This window comes from Anabrus simplex, chromosome 1, assembly GCF_040414725.1.
Source record: "Anabrus simplex isolate iqAnaSimp1 chromosome 1, ASM4041472v1, whole genome shotgun sequence".
Lineage (NCBI taxonomy): Eukaryota > Metazoa > Arthropoda > Insecta > Orthoptera > Tettigoniidae > Anabrus > Anabrus simplex.
The window spans coordinates 781,351,335-781,368,631 of NC_090265.1; the positions used below are offsets into that span (position 1 = coordinate 781,351,335).

Sequence of the window (17,297 nt, forward strand, 5' to 3'; positions counted from 1 at the left end):
AAGTGTGATAGAAATACAGAATTTTGAGCAAAAAACTTGTTTGTATCAACATTTGAGCATGTTTCTTGAATGTGAGTGTATTTCTAAATGATATTCTGACAAAATCAATAAACAAACTATCGTTGTGTTGTACTGCTCTTTAATTTTTGAGTCTTCTCTTCCTCACTGTATTATCCTTGCATGTGATCTACCAAAGTACGCAATATTCCAGGTTCTATGTATTATAGATATTTCATGTACTTATAAATGGTTAGGAAAACACAAAATAATAAACTAAAATGCGACCAGGAAACTTCAAGCACTAATGGGTTAATATAGGTGTTGTGCGAGTGTCAAAAGGTATGTAATGTGAATATATCAATAAGAAATTAAGTGGCTGTATTTGTATGTATTATGCTTGCTGTATTTCACAGTTATTTTCACAGATATTGATGAAAATGTGAGGAAGAAATTTTGTAATGTTTTTGTAATTGGGAAGAAATTATGAAAACTTATAAAAAACTTATAAATAATAAAAGAAATGATGAATCGGTAGATTAATCATTCTTTTGTACTACGCCCAGCTGATGGCCATGATCATTAAAGTGTTGAAATCTATATGGTCTGACACCATGGTTAGCCGATTCAAGAACTGTTGGTCGAAAATAAAATTCACCATCAGAATGTTAGTTGGCAGGGTAGGGGAGGTGGCGGTATACAATTTCTAATTACTAGATTGTGTGCCAAAAGCCTGAATTAAATTCCAAAACCTCTCCGGACTGCTCATATGGAGTGAAGGCATATGAAGCTGTTGATGATGATTCGTCCGTCGGATGGACACGTAAAGCCTTGAGCAGGCCCCAAGGCGTTATTCGACAGGAGTAGTCTACGAGCCGACACCGGGTTTCACCCTCTCCCTACCTCATTATCATCACACATCCAGACGTGTAGGGCTTCAAATAGAAAGACCTACATCAGGTGAGCCAAACATGTCCTCAGACACTCCCAGCACTAAAAACCATGTGATAAACAAATAAACAAATAAATAAATAAATAAATAAATAAATAAATAAATAAATAAATAAATAAATAAATAAATATGGTAAATAAATCTTTTGTATTAAATTCACTCCGCTTGACAAGCTTTATTGCCTTGCTTGTATTGCACCTCCTGACATCAGTAGAGAGGTAGCGGCAAAATGTGAAATGTACAAGGTGCAAACTTTTCAGGCACATCCTTTACATGGATATCAACCAGAAACTCCACGACTAAAATCAAGGAACAGCTTCCTCAGAACAACAGAGACTCTTATTGGAACACCACAGCATTCCTGAACTGATCTCTGGAGTGCAAGGTTTAACAGCCCTGAGGGATATCCCGCTGGATAAACATGCTAATAATAATAATTTTTTAAATGTTATTTGTTTTACGTCCCACTAACTACTCTTTTACGGTTTTCGGAGATGCCGAGGTGCTGGAATTTAGCCCCGCGGGAGTTCTTTTACGTGCCAGTAAATCTACCGACACGAGACTGGCGTATTTGAGCACCTTCAAATACCACCGGACTGAGCCAGGATCGAAACTGCCAAGTTGGGGTCAGAAGGCCAACGCCTTAACCATCTGAGCTACTCAGCCCGGCGTTACTAAATGCAGGAATGACTTGGTGAAGTGGGGTTTCTGTATGGAGTCACCGCTATGTGAATGTGGCGAGGTGCAGACATCCTCCCACCTGCTCCAGTGTAGTCGGAGTCTGGCATCGTGTACTCTGGAGGACCTGATTAGTGCTACATCAAATGCAATCGATGTTGCTAACTTCTGGGCGGCAAAAGTGTAAACGAACTGTGAATTCAATGTTATATTGTATCGTGCATTATTAATAGCAATTCACTTCAATCATTGTAAATGCTTCTGACACGAATAAATAAAAAATTCACATTTGATTTTATAGTGGTATTTTCTTGTGCAGGTTATCTAGATTTATTACAGGAGTTAGTAGGTGTAAGGTAAGTTTAGGAAGCAAATTTGGAGACTTGTCAGCACCTGATCAACACCCTGGGAGGCAGAAGATAACTCATGCTACACAAATTTAATAATTTCTGTAATTACATTTCAGTGACATCCAATTTCAATTTAAAGTTTTGGTTTCAAATAAGGAATTTTCAAGTCTCTTTAATAATAAGGGGAGGGGGATAAATTTTGTGTGTGCCCCAACAATTTATATATATTGCAATTGTGTATTAGTCAAGTTACAAATGTTGGTAACATAGGGCTTTTTGACTCAACCTTATGTTAGTTAAACAGGCATGTTGCCAGGACTTGGTCAATTTCATAACAGATAAAAACCCATTTGCACACATAGATGGAACCGATCATTGAAAGAACTTCCATGGCTCATCTGTTTAGTCAAAGATATGGCTGTTCGGGAAGTATTTTATAAAATGGTACATGTTTCTTTTCTTTTTTTTTTCTAGTTGCTTTATGTCGCACCGACACAGATAAGTCTTATGGCGACAATGGGATAGGAAAGGCCTAGGAGTTGGAAGAAAGTGGCCGTGGCCTTAATGAAGGTACAGCCTGGTGTGAAAATGGGAAACCACGGAAAACCATCTTCAGGGCTGCCGACAGTAGAATTCGAACCCACTCTCTCCTGGATGCAAGCTCACAGCCACGTGCCCCTGACCGCATGACCAACTCGTCCGGTGGTACATGTTTCAGAATTGCAGAAATATATCCTCAAGACAAGTGTTGCAATGCAAATCTCTCATCTCAAGCTAGAGGTAATGGGCGCATTGTTAGCCAAAAGTGAGAAAGGTCTAATAAGTAAATTAAAGTCAGTCTCGAGCCCTTTGAAGTCCTGAAACCTCTATGTACACAGAAAGACTGACAGGCTGGCAAGTTGATGTGCTACTATCATAAGACCAGACTGTGAACCTTTTCCTCCTCCTCTCCTCTCTATGAATCTGTTGACATTGACATTTTGCTCTCGAAATTGTACTCCCTCCATTTCTCGAACAATGTCCTCCTTTGGTTGCATTCCTACCTGCATGGCCATTGGCAGTTTGTTACACATTCTTCTTCTTCTTCACAGTACCATATCAGGTCCCCCTGACGTTGGCGATCACTGTGGCGAATGCAATACGATCTCTTGCTAGGTGGAAAAGTCTTTCAACACTGTGAATTCCAGTCCATTCTTTGATGTTTCCAAGCCATGATGTTCGCCTCCTCCCGACACCTCTTCGACCCTGTATTTTGCCTTGTACAATCCGTTGAAAGATGAGGTAACGGTCATTTCTAAGGATGTGGCCAAGGTAAGAGATCTTCCGGTGTTTTATTTTTTGAACTAGTTCCCAACTTGCTCTTGCCCTTCTGAGTACTTCTTGGTTTGTTAGTCGTGCAACCCAGGAAATCCTGAGCATCCTACGGTGGATCCACATTTCAAAGGCTTCCAAGCGTTTCACTGATATGTTCTTGAGAGTCCATGTTTCCACACCATATAGCAAGGCTGACCATATATAGCACTTGACCATCCTCCGTTTAAGTTTTAAATTTAAGTAGTCATTGCAAAGGAAAGATTTCATTTTTGTAAATATTGTTCATGCTATTGCTATCCTCTGCTTCACTTCTTTCTCAGGATCAAGTTGTTGAGTGACAATGGCACCCAGATATTTTAAAGTGGTTACTCTCTCAATCTGTCAGTTGTTTAGTTGTAAGATTGCCTCAGCACTGGCACGTCTGCTGAAGATCTTGAACTTGGTCTTGTTTATATTTATTTTTTGTCCCATGTCCTCACTTACTGCACTAACATTATTGACCAGGAGTTGGAGACGTTCAAAATTGTCACACAAGATGACTGTATCATCCGCATATCTTATGTTATTAATTATGCCACCATTTACTTTTATTCCATATTGTTGATTTTCTAAAGCTGTTTTGAAAATTTTATCCGAGTAAAGGTTGAATAACAATGGAGATAAAACACAACCTGATTTGATTTCCGATTCGGACAACGGCCTTTTGTCTCCAGTAAAGATTTTCAATAATGCGGATATCTTTGCTGTCAACTCCTATATCCTTCAGGACTTCTACAAGTTTTAGATGTTGTACTCTGTCAAATGCCTTTTCAAAATCAATGAAACAAGCAAACACTTCTCGCCGTTGATCTAGACTGTTCTGAATATGGATATTTAGCGCAAACAATGCTTCCCTTGTACCAAAATAATTTCTGAACCCAAACAAATCGATGATTGATTGATGTTTGTTGTTTAAAGGGGCCTAACATCGAGGTCACGGCCTCTAATGGTACGAAATGAGATGACAAATTAAAAGTCCAAAATCCTCCACTGACCAGAATTCAAAGCGTGAGGACGAAGAATGAATGGATGGATTGATATGAAGTTAAAACGATCAGTGGATCTGACTCACAGTGCCTCACATGCACAGAAGCTGGCACAAAACAATAGTAGTACGGACCAAGGGACTGCTTCTATAGCACGATGCTGAATCGATTAGAATATGCTTGTTCTCGAAACGGGTCCAAAATCCTGGTCATTGGCCCTCATAATGGTATTTATCACTAGAAAAGTAGAATCATGGTATTTCCCATGGTGCTGTACTAATCAAGAGTAGCGTAGACTCCCGGTATTCCATACATTACGGTACGACTCACAAGTAATGAAATTCGCACATGTATTACAGACCTAATGTGTTTCGCACATTGCAGTGCCCTTGACAGGCAACGCAAACCTATGGTGTTCATCACCTAAGTGTACTAACCACAGGGACTCGTACTATCCTGTGGTGTTCCTCATATAGGGGGTATTAATCATAGGCAAGCCAGAACCATTGGTTCCTTCATCCCATGGTGTCGGTCATATAGTGGTACTAATCACAGGTACTGTAAAAGCCGTCGTGCCCACGTTTGCTACTAATCACAAACCTATCTGGTACCCAACATAGTGGTACTACGCGCAAGTAAAGGCGACCCATGGTGTTCCCCGCATGGTGGTACTAATCACAAATAGTTTCATGGTTCTAATTTGATCATCCCTTGGTCGCTCTTTTAATCGCCTCTTACGACAGGCAGAGGAAACCGTGGGTGTGAATAAACAAATCAACTTGGCGGTCTGTGCAGTGTTGGGCGCCCCAAGAGTTGGTGTTAGGACTCCTCCTTTTTTCTATTTACATTAATGATCCTAACACACTGCAAATACCATATTTACGCTGATGATGTATAAATGTACCTCCACACATCTCCAGATCTAATATTTTTGGCCACAGACAAAATCAATCAGGATCTGACATACGGTAGATTTCTTCTTAGTCTTTGAGATGTGATCTTATGTTAAACCCAGCAAAAACGCAAGCCATCATCCTTGGGTACCCGAAATTACTCACGAAGATCAATCGACCAGAGATTCGATCTACAAGTTATGTAATACTATAACATACCATTCATGCCATCAGTAAAAGTCCTAGGCATTACTTCAATGATGACATGACATGGAAATGTATAAATGTACCTCCACACATCTCCAGATCTAATATTTTTGGCCACAGACAAAATCAATGAGGATCTGACATACGGTAGATTTCTTCTTAGTCTTTGAGATGTGATCTTATGTTAAACCCAGCAAAAACGCAAGCCATCATCCTTGGGTACCCGAAATTACTCACGAAGATCAATCGACCAGAGATTCGATCTACAAGTTATGTAATACTATAACATACCATTCATGCCATCAGTAAAAGTCCTAGGCATTACTTCAATGATGACATGACATGGAAAATGCATATTATGAACATCAACCAGAAACCATTCTCTGGATTGCACATGTTGCACGGGTATAAACACTAATTTCCTGAAAAACTAAAAAAAGCTGGTAGAAGCACTGGTTTTCCCTTATTTCGACTATTGTGATGTGATTTATAGACACACTGGGTGGAAGTTATTGAGCAGATTACAACTTGGTCAAAATGCATGTGTGAGATAACCAACTATATTGGCTCCGACTAGAAATCCGTCACACTCCTTATTTCATATTTCAAATACCTCTCATCTTATCACAGTCTACTAATAATTCCATCCTTGCTTTATCTACCCACAGAACCCCCATCTACGATAATTCGTTCACAGTAATTGCCTGCTGTGAGTGGAACATCCTTCCCAAAATTATCAGAGGGTTAAGCGCTATCCGCACTTTCACGGAAGCACTTTGGAGACATTTTATGAACTGTAAATTTTCAATATGGACCAAAAATGAGATTTATAACATGTGACATTTTATGCACCAGTAAGGTCATGTGTGAACTAGATGCCCTGGTAGCAGATTAGCTTCAAGTTCTTAACCGTTTTGTTCTTCAAATATTACTAAATTTTATGTACTACCTCGTTTTTACATCCATGATATTACTTTTAAGAATTTTTCCTTTTATTACAACTAATTTATTTCATCTTAATTCAATCTCATCACTCATCATTAGAGCCTGGATTTCCATGCAAATGCATGTTTTTAATAAATAAGCTGGTTACACTTCTCAAATATTCATTTTCTTAACGATTCCAAATAAATGTTCTTTTCCCCTGTATGTTTGCATGTTTTGGCCTTTTTAGGAGAAAATTCATGCATACCGCATATTTTGCAGATTTTGGATTTAATAGCAAATATTTGGACATTTATGTTGCATAATATGACTTTTCTTCTGACTTTGGCGCACATATAATATTAACTTGCATGATAGTGCCTTTTATGAATGTTGGTTTGTAGAACGTGGGTCGGGTTTTGCATGTTATACAGTACGTCTGTTTATCAGAGATGGATAGAATGTGTTCCTGGCTTCGTATCTGACAACCAAAATTAGAACATAAGGTAGAGATCCTATAAACCAATCACTTTCTTATCTTTTGCTTGAGTAAACATTGACGTAAGCCGGAAGGCTACACATCGATCTCTGTAATTCTTAGGAACAAGGTATTCCAGTTCTAGACTGCTATAAACTGTAAATTGAGCATTACTAAATGACTGCTCATTTTTTCTTCTATGCCAGATGAACAAATCGAAACTTGTGTCACACTTCTGTGACAGTGCGTAACTAAGATAGCAGTTTACAAACATTGGTGAACTTGTCCTCGGATACTCCCGTCACTAAAAGCCATACAAACGTTGGTTCTGCACTGAATCTTCCATTGTTAACCTGCAATTTCCTACCCGGAACTCTCACTCATCACACGTCTTGGTTATCGAAGCAAGCAATCGTTACCCATTACTGAAGGCATAATCACCTGCAATCATCGCACAGAGAAGTAACTGCGGCAGCTAGAGATAAGCTGAACAAAATGATCCGTTCGAATCCTGACGTACAATTTGATCTCACTTTGTCACTTCTTGTGACATAGAAAGGTCATTTTCTGTGCTTAAGAATGTGCTGACAGATAACCGGATGAGTTTAAATCATGACAATTTGGAGAAATTAGTTTTTGTACAAGGTTTGAAAAGGAACTGAATTTGATAGTGCATATCTTCCGGTTTATTGTGCATGTTTTGCCATATTATAGTGTATGAATGGATGCATATTTTGAGATTTGATAGTGCATGGAAATCCGGGCTCTACTCATCATTCTTGTATTGTTATTAATTTAATTTGTATTTAGTCTAACTAGTGTAAAGTAGAACTGTATATTTCAGTGCCTAGTTAGATGGAAGGGAAGGTCTGAAGGCCCTAATCTTGCCAGGTAAAATAAAACATTACTTAACTATCTTAACTACCTCCCAACCACTGCACACAGTATGTAAGGCAGGAGAGAGCCCGAGGAGTGCTGTTCGGCCAGGCCTGATTTAGGTCATCAGCCTTATGGAGGAAAGATGGGAGATAGAAGATGGAAGTCAATGATTAATGATCTGAAACGAATAGTAAAAAGGAAATGAGTAAGAGAAGAGGGAGAAGACATGCAGGTAGTAATTCATTAAAAATTGCATTTAACTATGTTGCAATTGTTAGAACTGAAATCAACTTACTTTCTGGCCATCTGCAGTCCAGATTTTATTAACAAGTCAGCACGAAGAGAAGGCACTGTAACGGACATCACTTTCGAGCCCTTCTCGGGTGCTTCTCTGTCCCAGTCATCGGAGAATGATTCATCCTCAGAGTCGGAACCTTCCTAGAAGCAAGTGAGAAAGACGTACAACTTTCTTTTCCTACCTCCACTTCCGTTATTAAAACTACAGCAGTATACACATATACAGAACACAAATTACAAATTTTCTGACTTTTCCCTATATTCTACATTATAATCTAAATATAAATATAGCCATCAAAATCCCTTAAGGGCAATGGCCTCCAGCCTAGGCAAGGACTTCGCTTGGTTATAATGATTAGGTGAGCAGCCCTATGGAGTACAAAAGCACCTTGTGGTGCACTGTATCTTGCCTGTTAGTAATCCCTATTATTATAACTAGCGATATATAAATTTGTAACTTATTTATTCTTTCTGTTATGTACTCTTGTTTTTATATCTAAGTGCTTATGTCCGGCTCTATGGCTAAATGGTTAACGTGCTAGTCTTTGGTCACAAGGGTCCCGGGTTCGATTCCCGGCAGGGTCGGGAATTTTAACCATAATTGGTTAATTCCCCTATACAGGACACAGGTGGCAGAATTGTGCAGGTCTAAAAGTGATAGGTATGCTAACAGCAATGCAACCAGGATTCCAAAACTTTGTTGTTTTCTCTGTGAGTGGGACAGTCAAGATAAGCACAATCATTATGAAATTTTTTTTTAGAGAGTGGTCATCAAGAGAAAGTGTAGTATTAGGACAAAAAAGCATTAAAAACTTACCACTTGTTGATGTCACCAAAATAATTTTTCCCCCTCTGCATATAAAAGTGGGGTTGATGAAGTTGTTCAGGTGATAGACATATCAGGAAGGGCATTTTAATATTTAAGGGAAAATTTCAAAGGTTGAGTGAGGCAAAACTAAAGGAAGGTATCTTTATAGGGCCACAAATATGCTATCTCTTACATGATTCTTTATTCGAGCAAACTCTCATTCCTGTTGAAAAAAAGCCTAGCTTGCTTTTAAATCAGTTTGTATGAATTTTCTGGGAAACTATACAGCAAGAGATAGAATGGAAGATTTGTTGAGGGCTTACAAGACACTGTGAAAGTACCTCCACACAAACCACATATTAAGCAAATATTTTTTCACAATTCTCAAACAGTTTTCCCTGGTGTCACTCATACAGGGAATACACCTCAACTAGTTACTATGATAAATAATACAGAATGTTTGTGATAATAAGTTTCAGGGAGAAACGGGGTCTGAGATTGCTCTTGGTAAACCGTCAAAGTACCCAGCTCGATAGCTGCAGTCGCTTAAGTGCGGCCAGTATCCAGTATTAGGGAGATAGTAGGTTTGAACCCCACTGTCGGCAACCCTGAAAATGGTTTTCTGTGGTTTCCCATTTTCACACCAGGCAAATGCTGGGGCTGTACCTTAATTAAGGCCACGGCCGCTTCCTTCCCACTCCTAGCCCTTCCCTGTCCCATCGTCGCCATAAGACCTATCTGTGTCAGTGCGACGTAAAGCAACTAGCAAAAAAAAAAAAAAAAAAAAAAGTCAAAGTGTAGTAAATAAACAATTAAAATTTGGTACATTGATGGAATCTTATGAGATTGATGTGATAGGAGTGGAATCATGGTTGAGAGAATGGATGAGTAATAGAGAAGTTTTCCAGAAAGGTATACAGTCTATTGTAGAGACTGAGGATATAAAATGGGAGGGGGGAGGGTGTTTATTCTGGTCAAGGAAACTTATTGCTCACATGAATGGTTTACCGATGAAAGGGATGAAATATTAGGGATAAAATTAGTTTGTGATAATATGGAGAGAGTGGGAATTATAGGAACATATAGGTCTGGAAGAGAGGAAAGAGACATGGAAATATTTGAGAAAATAACAGATTATACTCATAAAAACAATAATAATGATATAGTAATAATTGAGGAGATCTAAACTTGCCTGACCAAGTTGAATGAAATGGAGCTGGAAGTGAAATCCATGAACAGAAATTGGCAAAATAAGTTAATTTGGGAGGGAGGATTTACACAAATAGTACAAGCAACAACTTGTCTCAACAACTTACTAGATGTATTCTTGGTTAAACCATGGGAAATTGTAAATAAAACTGAGGTAACTGAAGGAACAGGCGACCATAAGGCTGTAATAATGGATGTAGGACTGGTACCAAAAAGGCTTTATAAGAGGGTCACACGAAACAAGAAATTGTACAGTTGATGAATTCGAGACTTACCTTAAATATATCAGATGTAAGGCTTTTCAGGCATTTGCACTTACCTTAAATCACAATTCAGTTGTTGAGTAAGTGAAGGGAGTAATGTGGATACACTTTGGGAAAACTTTAAAGGAATCATTTGTAAAGGAGAGAAGAGATTTGTACCTGTTAAGAAGGGTAAAATGACCTCGGACCCTGTTTATTATACAAAGGAAATAAGAGAACTAAAAAGAAAATGTAGAATAGTAAACAGGAAAATCAAAGAGTGTAGAGAGAACAGAGAAACTAGAAAACAGCTAATAAGGGAACTTAATAGAGTGAATAAAGAAGCAAAAGAGAATTATATGAATGGCATACTTCATGAGGGTAATGACCACAAAGGGAAATGGAAAAAGCTGTATCCATATATTAGGAATCAAAAGGGAAAAGGAATCCAAATTCCCACAATGGTGGAAAAAAGGAGTGAACACTTTTTAACAGATAATGAGAAAGCAAATCTATTTAGTAGGGAATTCATAGATTCAGTAGAAGATTGTCAGGAGTTTGAAAATGAAACAGAAGATAAGAGAGGGAGAGACCTATAAGGAAACAGGAAGCTTCACATTCACAAATGATATTTTTCAGAGAAATCCAATTGCTCCAGCAAGGAAAAGCAGCAGGGAGTGATCAAATTACTGTGGAGGTATTAAAGACAATGGGGTAGTACATAGTGCCTTATTTAAAATTTATCCTTGCCTTTGTCATAAATAATTGTGTAATAGCAAAGGAATGGAATCTATAATAATACCAATTTACAAAGGAAAGGGTGATAAAAGGAAACCTGAGAACTACAGACTAGTCAGCCTGACCAGTGAAGTTTGTAAAATACTGGAGAGTTTAATAGCAAAGTATATTAGAGGGGTATGTGAAAATAAAAATTAATTCATGAAGAGCCAGTATGGATTTAGAAAGAAATTTTCTTGTGAGGTGCAACTGATGAGATTTCCCAACAGGACTTATCAGATCCGTTGGATTCAGGAGGCAAGTTGGATTGATACCATATATTATTATTATTATTATTATTATTATTATTATTATTATTATTATTACTTTAATAGTTATTCTATTCCATACAGAAGTACGCATTCAATAATAAAACGCCCCCAAGATGAGACCAGAATATCAATGAACACATAGTTACTACTACTGCATTGTTGACAACACTGACTGACCCACTAACACAGTGACCGCTACGACTTATGAATGACATTCCAAACAAACATATGACCAGTAGTACTACCACAGATGTTTACAAACAAACAACTAATGTTAAGAAAAGAACATACAGACCATAGCTAAACAAGAGACGTACTAAGCAGAGTAAATCACTGTATAAATGTATGTAAAATTATGTAAATTGTGCAATGATATATAAATATATTGTAATACTTGACAAAATATGTTGCAAATACAAACAGCAAGAATGGACTCAAAGACTCTAGCCAAAGAAGAGGCTCAACAAAAACAACATAATAATTAACAAAATTGTAAATAATTCAATGTAAATATGTACAAAACAAAGATCTCAATAAATGGGGGATAGCAGGGGAAAACTACGGGGGGGGGGGGGCGGTGCGGGTCCTCTCCCTGGGTTGGTCCGGTGGTCTCTGCGCCAGAGTCAACAACAATTAAAACGTATGTACTGTACTGGTTACGACCCGTACATGAGTATTTTTTTAGTATAAATGACATTTAATTACCACGCGTAATGTTCTGAGCACGTCTGGTTTGTTTACCGTCAGCGGGGCAAGCAAGCGAGTGAAGGACAACTGTGAGCTGTGACGTAGCCACAGGGGCTAGTTAGACCGCCCGCCCGTCACACCACGTGTTCCCAACCTGGACTCGTATATTCTAGATTTCACGTCACATCTTCCCGAATGTTCGACGGGGAAAATTTTGTAACTCCCGTAATAATTATGCTAGCGGCTTGAGCGATATGTCATCTTGTTTTGGATCACCTGAACATCGCAATGCTCGAGTTTGAAGTAAATCCATCGAGGGATTCAGGAGATATTCAGTCAAGCCGTATTGTGACGTAGACGTCCCGGATCGAATAAAAGGAGGGCCCACTGTAGCCTGTTCACTCAGTTACAGCCTATCTCTTTGGTTACAGCTGAGTAGTCAGCATGAACACACTCGCTGCTACTATCGTCGTGTAGTGACAGTCCCGACAAGGAACTCTGTAATTTTCTAAGTATTCATAAAGTGAACTTGTATTTTCTTCGAGTGTAGGAGAACGAATTCTTCCAAGTATTCTCAAGTGGACTTGCAATATTTCGAGTGTTAAAGAACATTTTCTAAGTCTTCATAATTGAACTTACAATATCTACGGGTGTTCGAGTCTGGAATTTTCCCAATTATTCATGAAATGGACTTGTATTATTTACGTGTGTTAAATTCATAATTGGACTTGTATTATTTACGTGTGTTAAAGAACGAATTCTTCGTAAATTGAACCTGCAATATTTGCGAGTGTTAAGAGATTCATTCCTCTAATAAACAGTGATTTATAAACTTTGCTAGTGATGATCTCTGAATGTGCTTTAAGTTCCCGTAAGCATAAATTTGTGATTTTGCTGGTACTGGATCAAAGACTTATAATCTTTGCCGGTGATGAACTCTAACTTCATTCAACGTCTTTAAAACATAAATTTAGGATTTCACCTGTGTTTATTCACAGACTTATAAATTTCGCCAGAGATACTGTAAATTTATTCATGTGGATGGACTTGTGTTTTTCGTACATGTTCACTCAAAGACTTGTACATTCGCCAGTGTTGATTCAAAACTTTATAAATTTCGCCAGTGATGAACTTTAAATCTATTCAGATTTTCATGTGGATGGACTTATGTTTTTCGTCCGTGTTCATTCAAAGACTTGTACCTTCGCCAGTGATGAACTTTAAATTTGGTCATAGTTTCATGAGAAGGGACTTGTGTTCTTTTTGCCAGTATTTATTCAGAGACGAAGACTTTTGCTAGTGGTGAACTTTGAAAGTATTCATAATCCTCGTATACAGAGACATATCATTTTACGAGTGTTAAATTTTGAAAGTCTTGACGAATAATAACCAGTGACTTCACTAGTAGGTTAATCACCCAGGGTTTTTATGAACTCAGATTTATCAGTACTGCGAGTGACCTTGGAGACATCAACCCTCTCAGTCACATTGGACTGAGGTAGCAAATGATTATCTGCAACATCACCAGGATCATCGGTGTTCAACCTGGGCCTCGAAAGTTCGAGGCATCTCTACCTTCTACCAACCCAGACAGTCCAGCCGCTTCTGTACGGAGTCCCTGGAATCTTCTGGAACGTATTCCAACCTGCTCGGCTTGATGAACGGGAGAATCCGAGCCATATTATAGGACTATGTGGAAGACAACTTATATCTACCTGGAGGTGATGTGCAATTTCATGTCTTATATGAATAAACTCATGTTCAGTCAATGTCAAAGTTTTCTTGTAGATAGGACCCTACCTCCTATACCAAGCCCTAGCTACTAGTCACCCAGTTTTTGCCCTGAGAACTATATACTTGCTTACTTTAAAATATAATCTGAGAGTCGGGCTCTTTTACCGGTACAGTACAACACATACAAACCCATTTAAAAATCGAAACATCAATAAAATCAACAATAAAAGGCCTAAGAGCTACTGTCAAAGGACAGGAATGAAATAACTTCAATCGTTCGTTCGATCCTCGCCAGAAGTACCTCTTAAAAGAAATAGATGGTGTGCAAGGGAAAGCAGCAAAATTTGTAACAAGGGATTTCAGGAGAAAAAGCAGTGTATCAGAAATGTTAGAAAAATTTGGATGGAAGCTTTAAGTAAGAGAAGGGAGAAAACTAGACTTACAGGATTATATAGAGCCTATACAGGAGAGGAAGCATGAGGGGAAATCCGTGAGAGGCTTCAGTTCGAAAATAATTACATCGGCAGGGCTGACCACAAGTATAAAATTAGACGTGATTTTTAGCAGAAGCGATTGGGGTAAATTTTCATTCGCTGGGAAGGGCATGAAGGAGTGGAACCATTTACCAGGGGAAGTGTTTGATCCTTTTCCAAAATCCATACAGATATTCAAGAAAAGAATAAACAGCAACAGAGAAAAGAAATGTTAGATGGCATTCGACCTGCGCAGGTTATCGCAAATACAGATTTTTTGTGAATAAATTAAGTCTATCTCCTGGTCTATAGAGATTGGACAGCCGAAGTCGAGGACTGCCTGTAGCGGTGAAGTACAGTGGGGACTTCGAGGGCCCTGGGACTGCTACAGTAACTGTAAAGGCCTTCAGAAACTCTGGAAAGCTGTGGCAAAACGGACTCTTGTTAAGATGCAGCAGGTTGTTATGCATGTTAGGTACCAAAATAGGTAAAAAAAATAAAAAATAAAAAAAATGCAATGTAAATTTAGTCTTATAGCAGTCGTAAATTATTATTTGAAGTAATTCCACATACTGTATATGAATTGATTATGTGTGTAAGTATAGATGATATTATGAGTAGAATTTTTAACATAATATCAATTTATTAAGGCTGAGCTGTGTTTAATAGAAAAAATTGTTAGTGTAAATTGTATAAAACTGTATTTTAGGAAGATGTCTTCCTTTCTTTTTAATTTAAAATTTAGTTCTTGATAATAATGTATTTGAACTGTTATATTACAGCTGTAGGTTCATTGATATGTCTCTTAACATTCACTTCCTTCATTCGCACTTGTATTTCTTTCCACCGAATCTTGGTGAGGTCAGTGATGAGCATGGGGAAAGGTTCCGTCAGGACTTATTAGAAATGGAAAGGCGATACAAAGGAAAATCAGTGTCCAACATGCTTGCCAATTACTGCTGGCAACTTATCACAGATGTTTTGGAGCCATCTAATAGGCGCAAGTCTTTAATGAAAAAGTTTTAAGAAGATAAGAACTTTTTTACTATAAGTTATAAAGTCTTAATTGCAACTTAAATAGAATTTTAGAATAGTTAATGTATTTCTGTTGTTGTGTATTTTAGATTATGGATAATTTGAGTTGAAATTAGAGGAGGGTCGGGAGGTATCGGACGGTGACTGGTGTCGGACAATCGCATTATGTCTTTGTTAGCAGCATGTGGCAGAACCTGTTTAGTTACTCTCAGGTCCGCCTGCATGTTTGAAGGGTGGGAACATCCTGCTCAATCAAGAGGCAGTGTCGTTTATGAGTGGTGCTGTATTTTATTTCTTTGTGCAATTTTCAGCTGGCACGGATTTCTTTTTACCAAGAAGTAGCAGCAACAAGGGTAAGATGTATTAAATTTTAAGTAAATTAGCAGACACAGTATTCCTTACTCTGTAAAATTGTGGGTTTAGAATCAGTTTCTCTTTGAACGTTCTCGTTCAGCTCCTGTTGTTCCTTAAGGGAGTCATTCGGATGATATTGGACATGAAACTGGCGTGCGGTATCGGACATCGTAGGTTGCAGTTCCGTCCCGGTTGCTGATGCTACTATCCTTTGTTTTAGGTAAACATGGGGAAGATGTGAGGACAGTGGGAAGAAGACAATATATTAGCTGTGAACAGTGTCAGGGACAATAAAATGAGTATTAGAGAGGCCAGTCAATGTTTCTCTCTTCCAAAAAGCACATTAGGTGATAGAATTAAAGCTCTTGGTGCTTCCAAAAGTATTGTGTACGGGGAACAGTGGGACTTATCAGAGACCGTTCTCACATGAAGAAAAGAATGACTTGTACATGCATTTGAAGACCCTTGATAGCCAGCTCGTGCCACTCAACAAAACAGAATTTTTAGAACTTGTGTATCAATTTGGTGAGGAATTGAGAGTTGAATATAGGTTTAATAAAACTAAAATAATGGCAGGAAAAGACTTTTAATATGATTTTATGAAGAGGCGCCAGGACCTCAGTGTGAGAAAGGATGAATTTACCAGCCTGCAGCGAGCAGTAGGCTTCAACAAGGAGCAAGTGGACAAATTTTTTGTAAATTAAATGATCTTATGACAAAATATTTGTTTGGTCCATCAAGAATCTTCAAAGACTGGAGTGTTTATGTGCATACAAATCAGTTAAAGGTTTTTTTTACTAGTGGCTTTACGTCGCATCGACACAGATAGGTCTTATGGCGACGATGGGATAGGAAAGGCCTAGGAGTTGGAAGGAAGCGGCCATGTCCTTAATTAAGGTACAGCCCCAGCATTTGCCTGGTGTGAAAACGGGAAACCACGGAAAACCATCTTCAGGACTACTGACAGTGGGATTCGAACCCACTATCTCCCGGATGTAAGCTCACAGCCGCACGCCCCTAACCGCATGACCAACTCACCTGGTCGTTAAAGGTTTTGTCAGTCAGGGGTAAGAAACAGGAAGGAAAATTTACATGTGGAAATAGAGAAAAGAACGTCACTTTCAATCAATGCCTCTGGAGATCAGTTCATTCTTCCACTATTTGTCTTCCCAAGGGTAAGGCTGCTCATCCACTGGAAGTGACTACACGCGATTACGAGATGAGGCGACTACATGTGACTGGGGTCATCCACTGCAGACGAATTCGCGCAGCTGTCAGTTAGCATCTGTAATCCGTACAGGTCTGCGTGTGTTTCCGCAGTAGACAGTGTCAAGTTATTAAATGTATTAAATATTCTGTGAGATGGATGATGAGGATTTAGTTTACATTCTGGAGAGTCCCTGCCAGTCTTTACCAGAATCAAAGATCGAATTAAGTATGCAATTTAATTTATCAGTATAGGATAGTTTCTTGCAAGAGTCCCTAATTAACGAGGCGTCGGAGGAAAAATCGCAAAAGACATCGGTGCTGGGTAAACCTAATACTAGCTAAAAGGAAGCCAATGGCAGAATTCCTTCATCTGCACACTGATCTGGACAAAGAACCCCAGAAGTTCTTTATTGTCAGATGCATCCAGAAACATTTCACTATATTTTGAATGTAATAGAGCCAAAAATAGCCAAAACGTCAAACTTCAGGCAGGCAATAACATC

The 17,297-nt window shown here is 38.5% G+C and overlaps 1 protein-coding gene across 7 annotated transcripts in view; it reads right to left on the reverse strand.

Annotated features, from left to right (window-relative positions):
• Nucleotides 1-17,297, reverse strand: part of LOC136873410 (mitochondrial transcription rescue factor 1) — a 155,657-nt gene that overhangs the window by 123,724 nt on the left and 14,636 nt on the right. For all 7 annotated transcript variants that reach the window (XR_011017555.1, XR_011017554.1, XM_067146700.2 and 4 more), the window contains exon 2: nucleotides 7,993-8,135. Coding sequence is in view for 5 of the 7 variants with exons in the window: in XM_067146700.2 (XP_067002801.2) it covers nucleotides 7,993-8,135 (143 nt within the window). In the remaining 2 variants the exon portion in view is untranslated. The remainder of the gene's footprint in view (nucleotides 1-7,992; nucleotides 8,136-17,297) is intronic.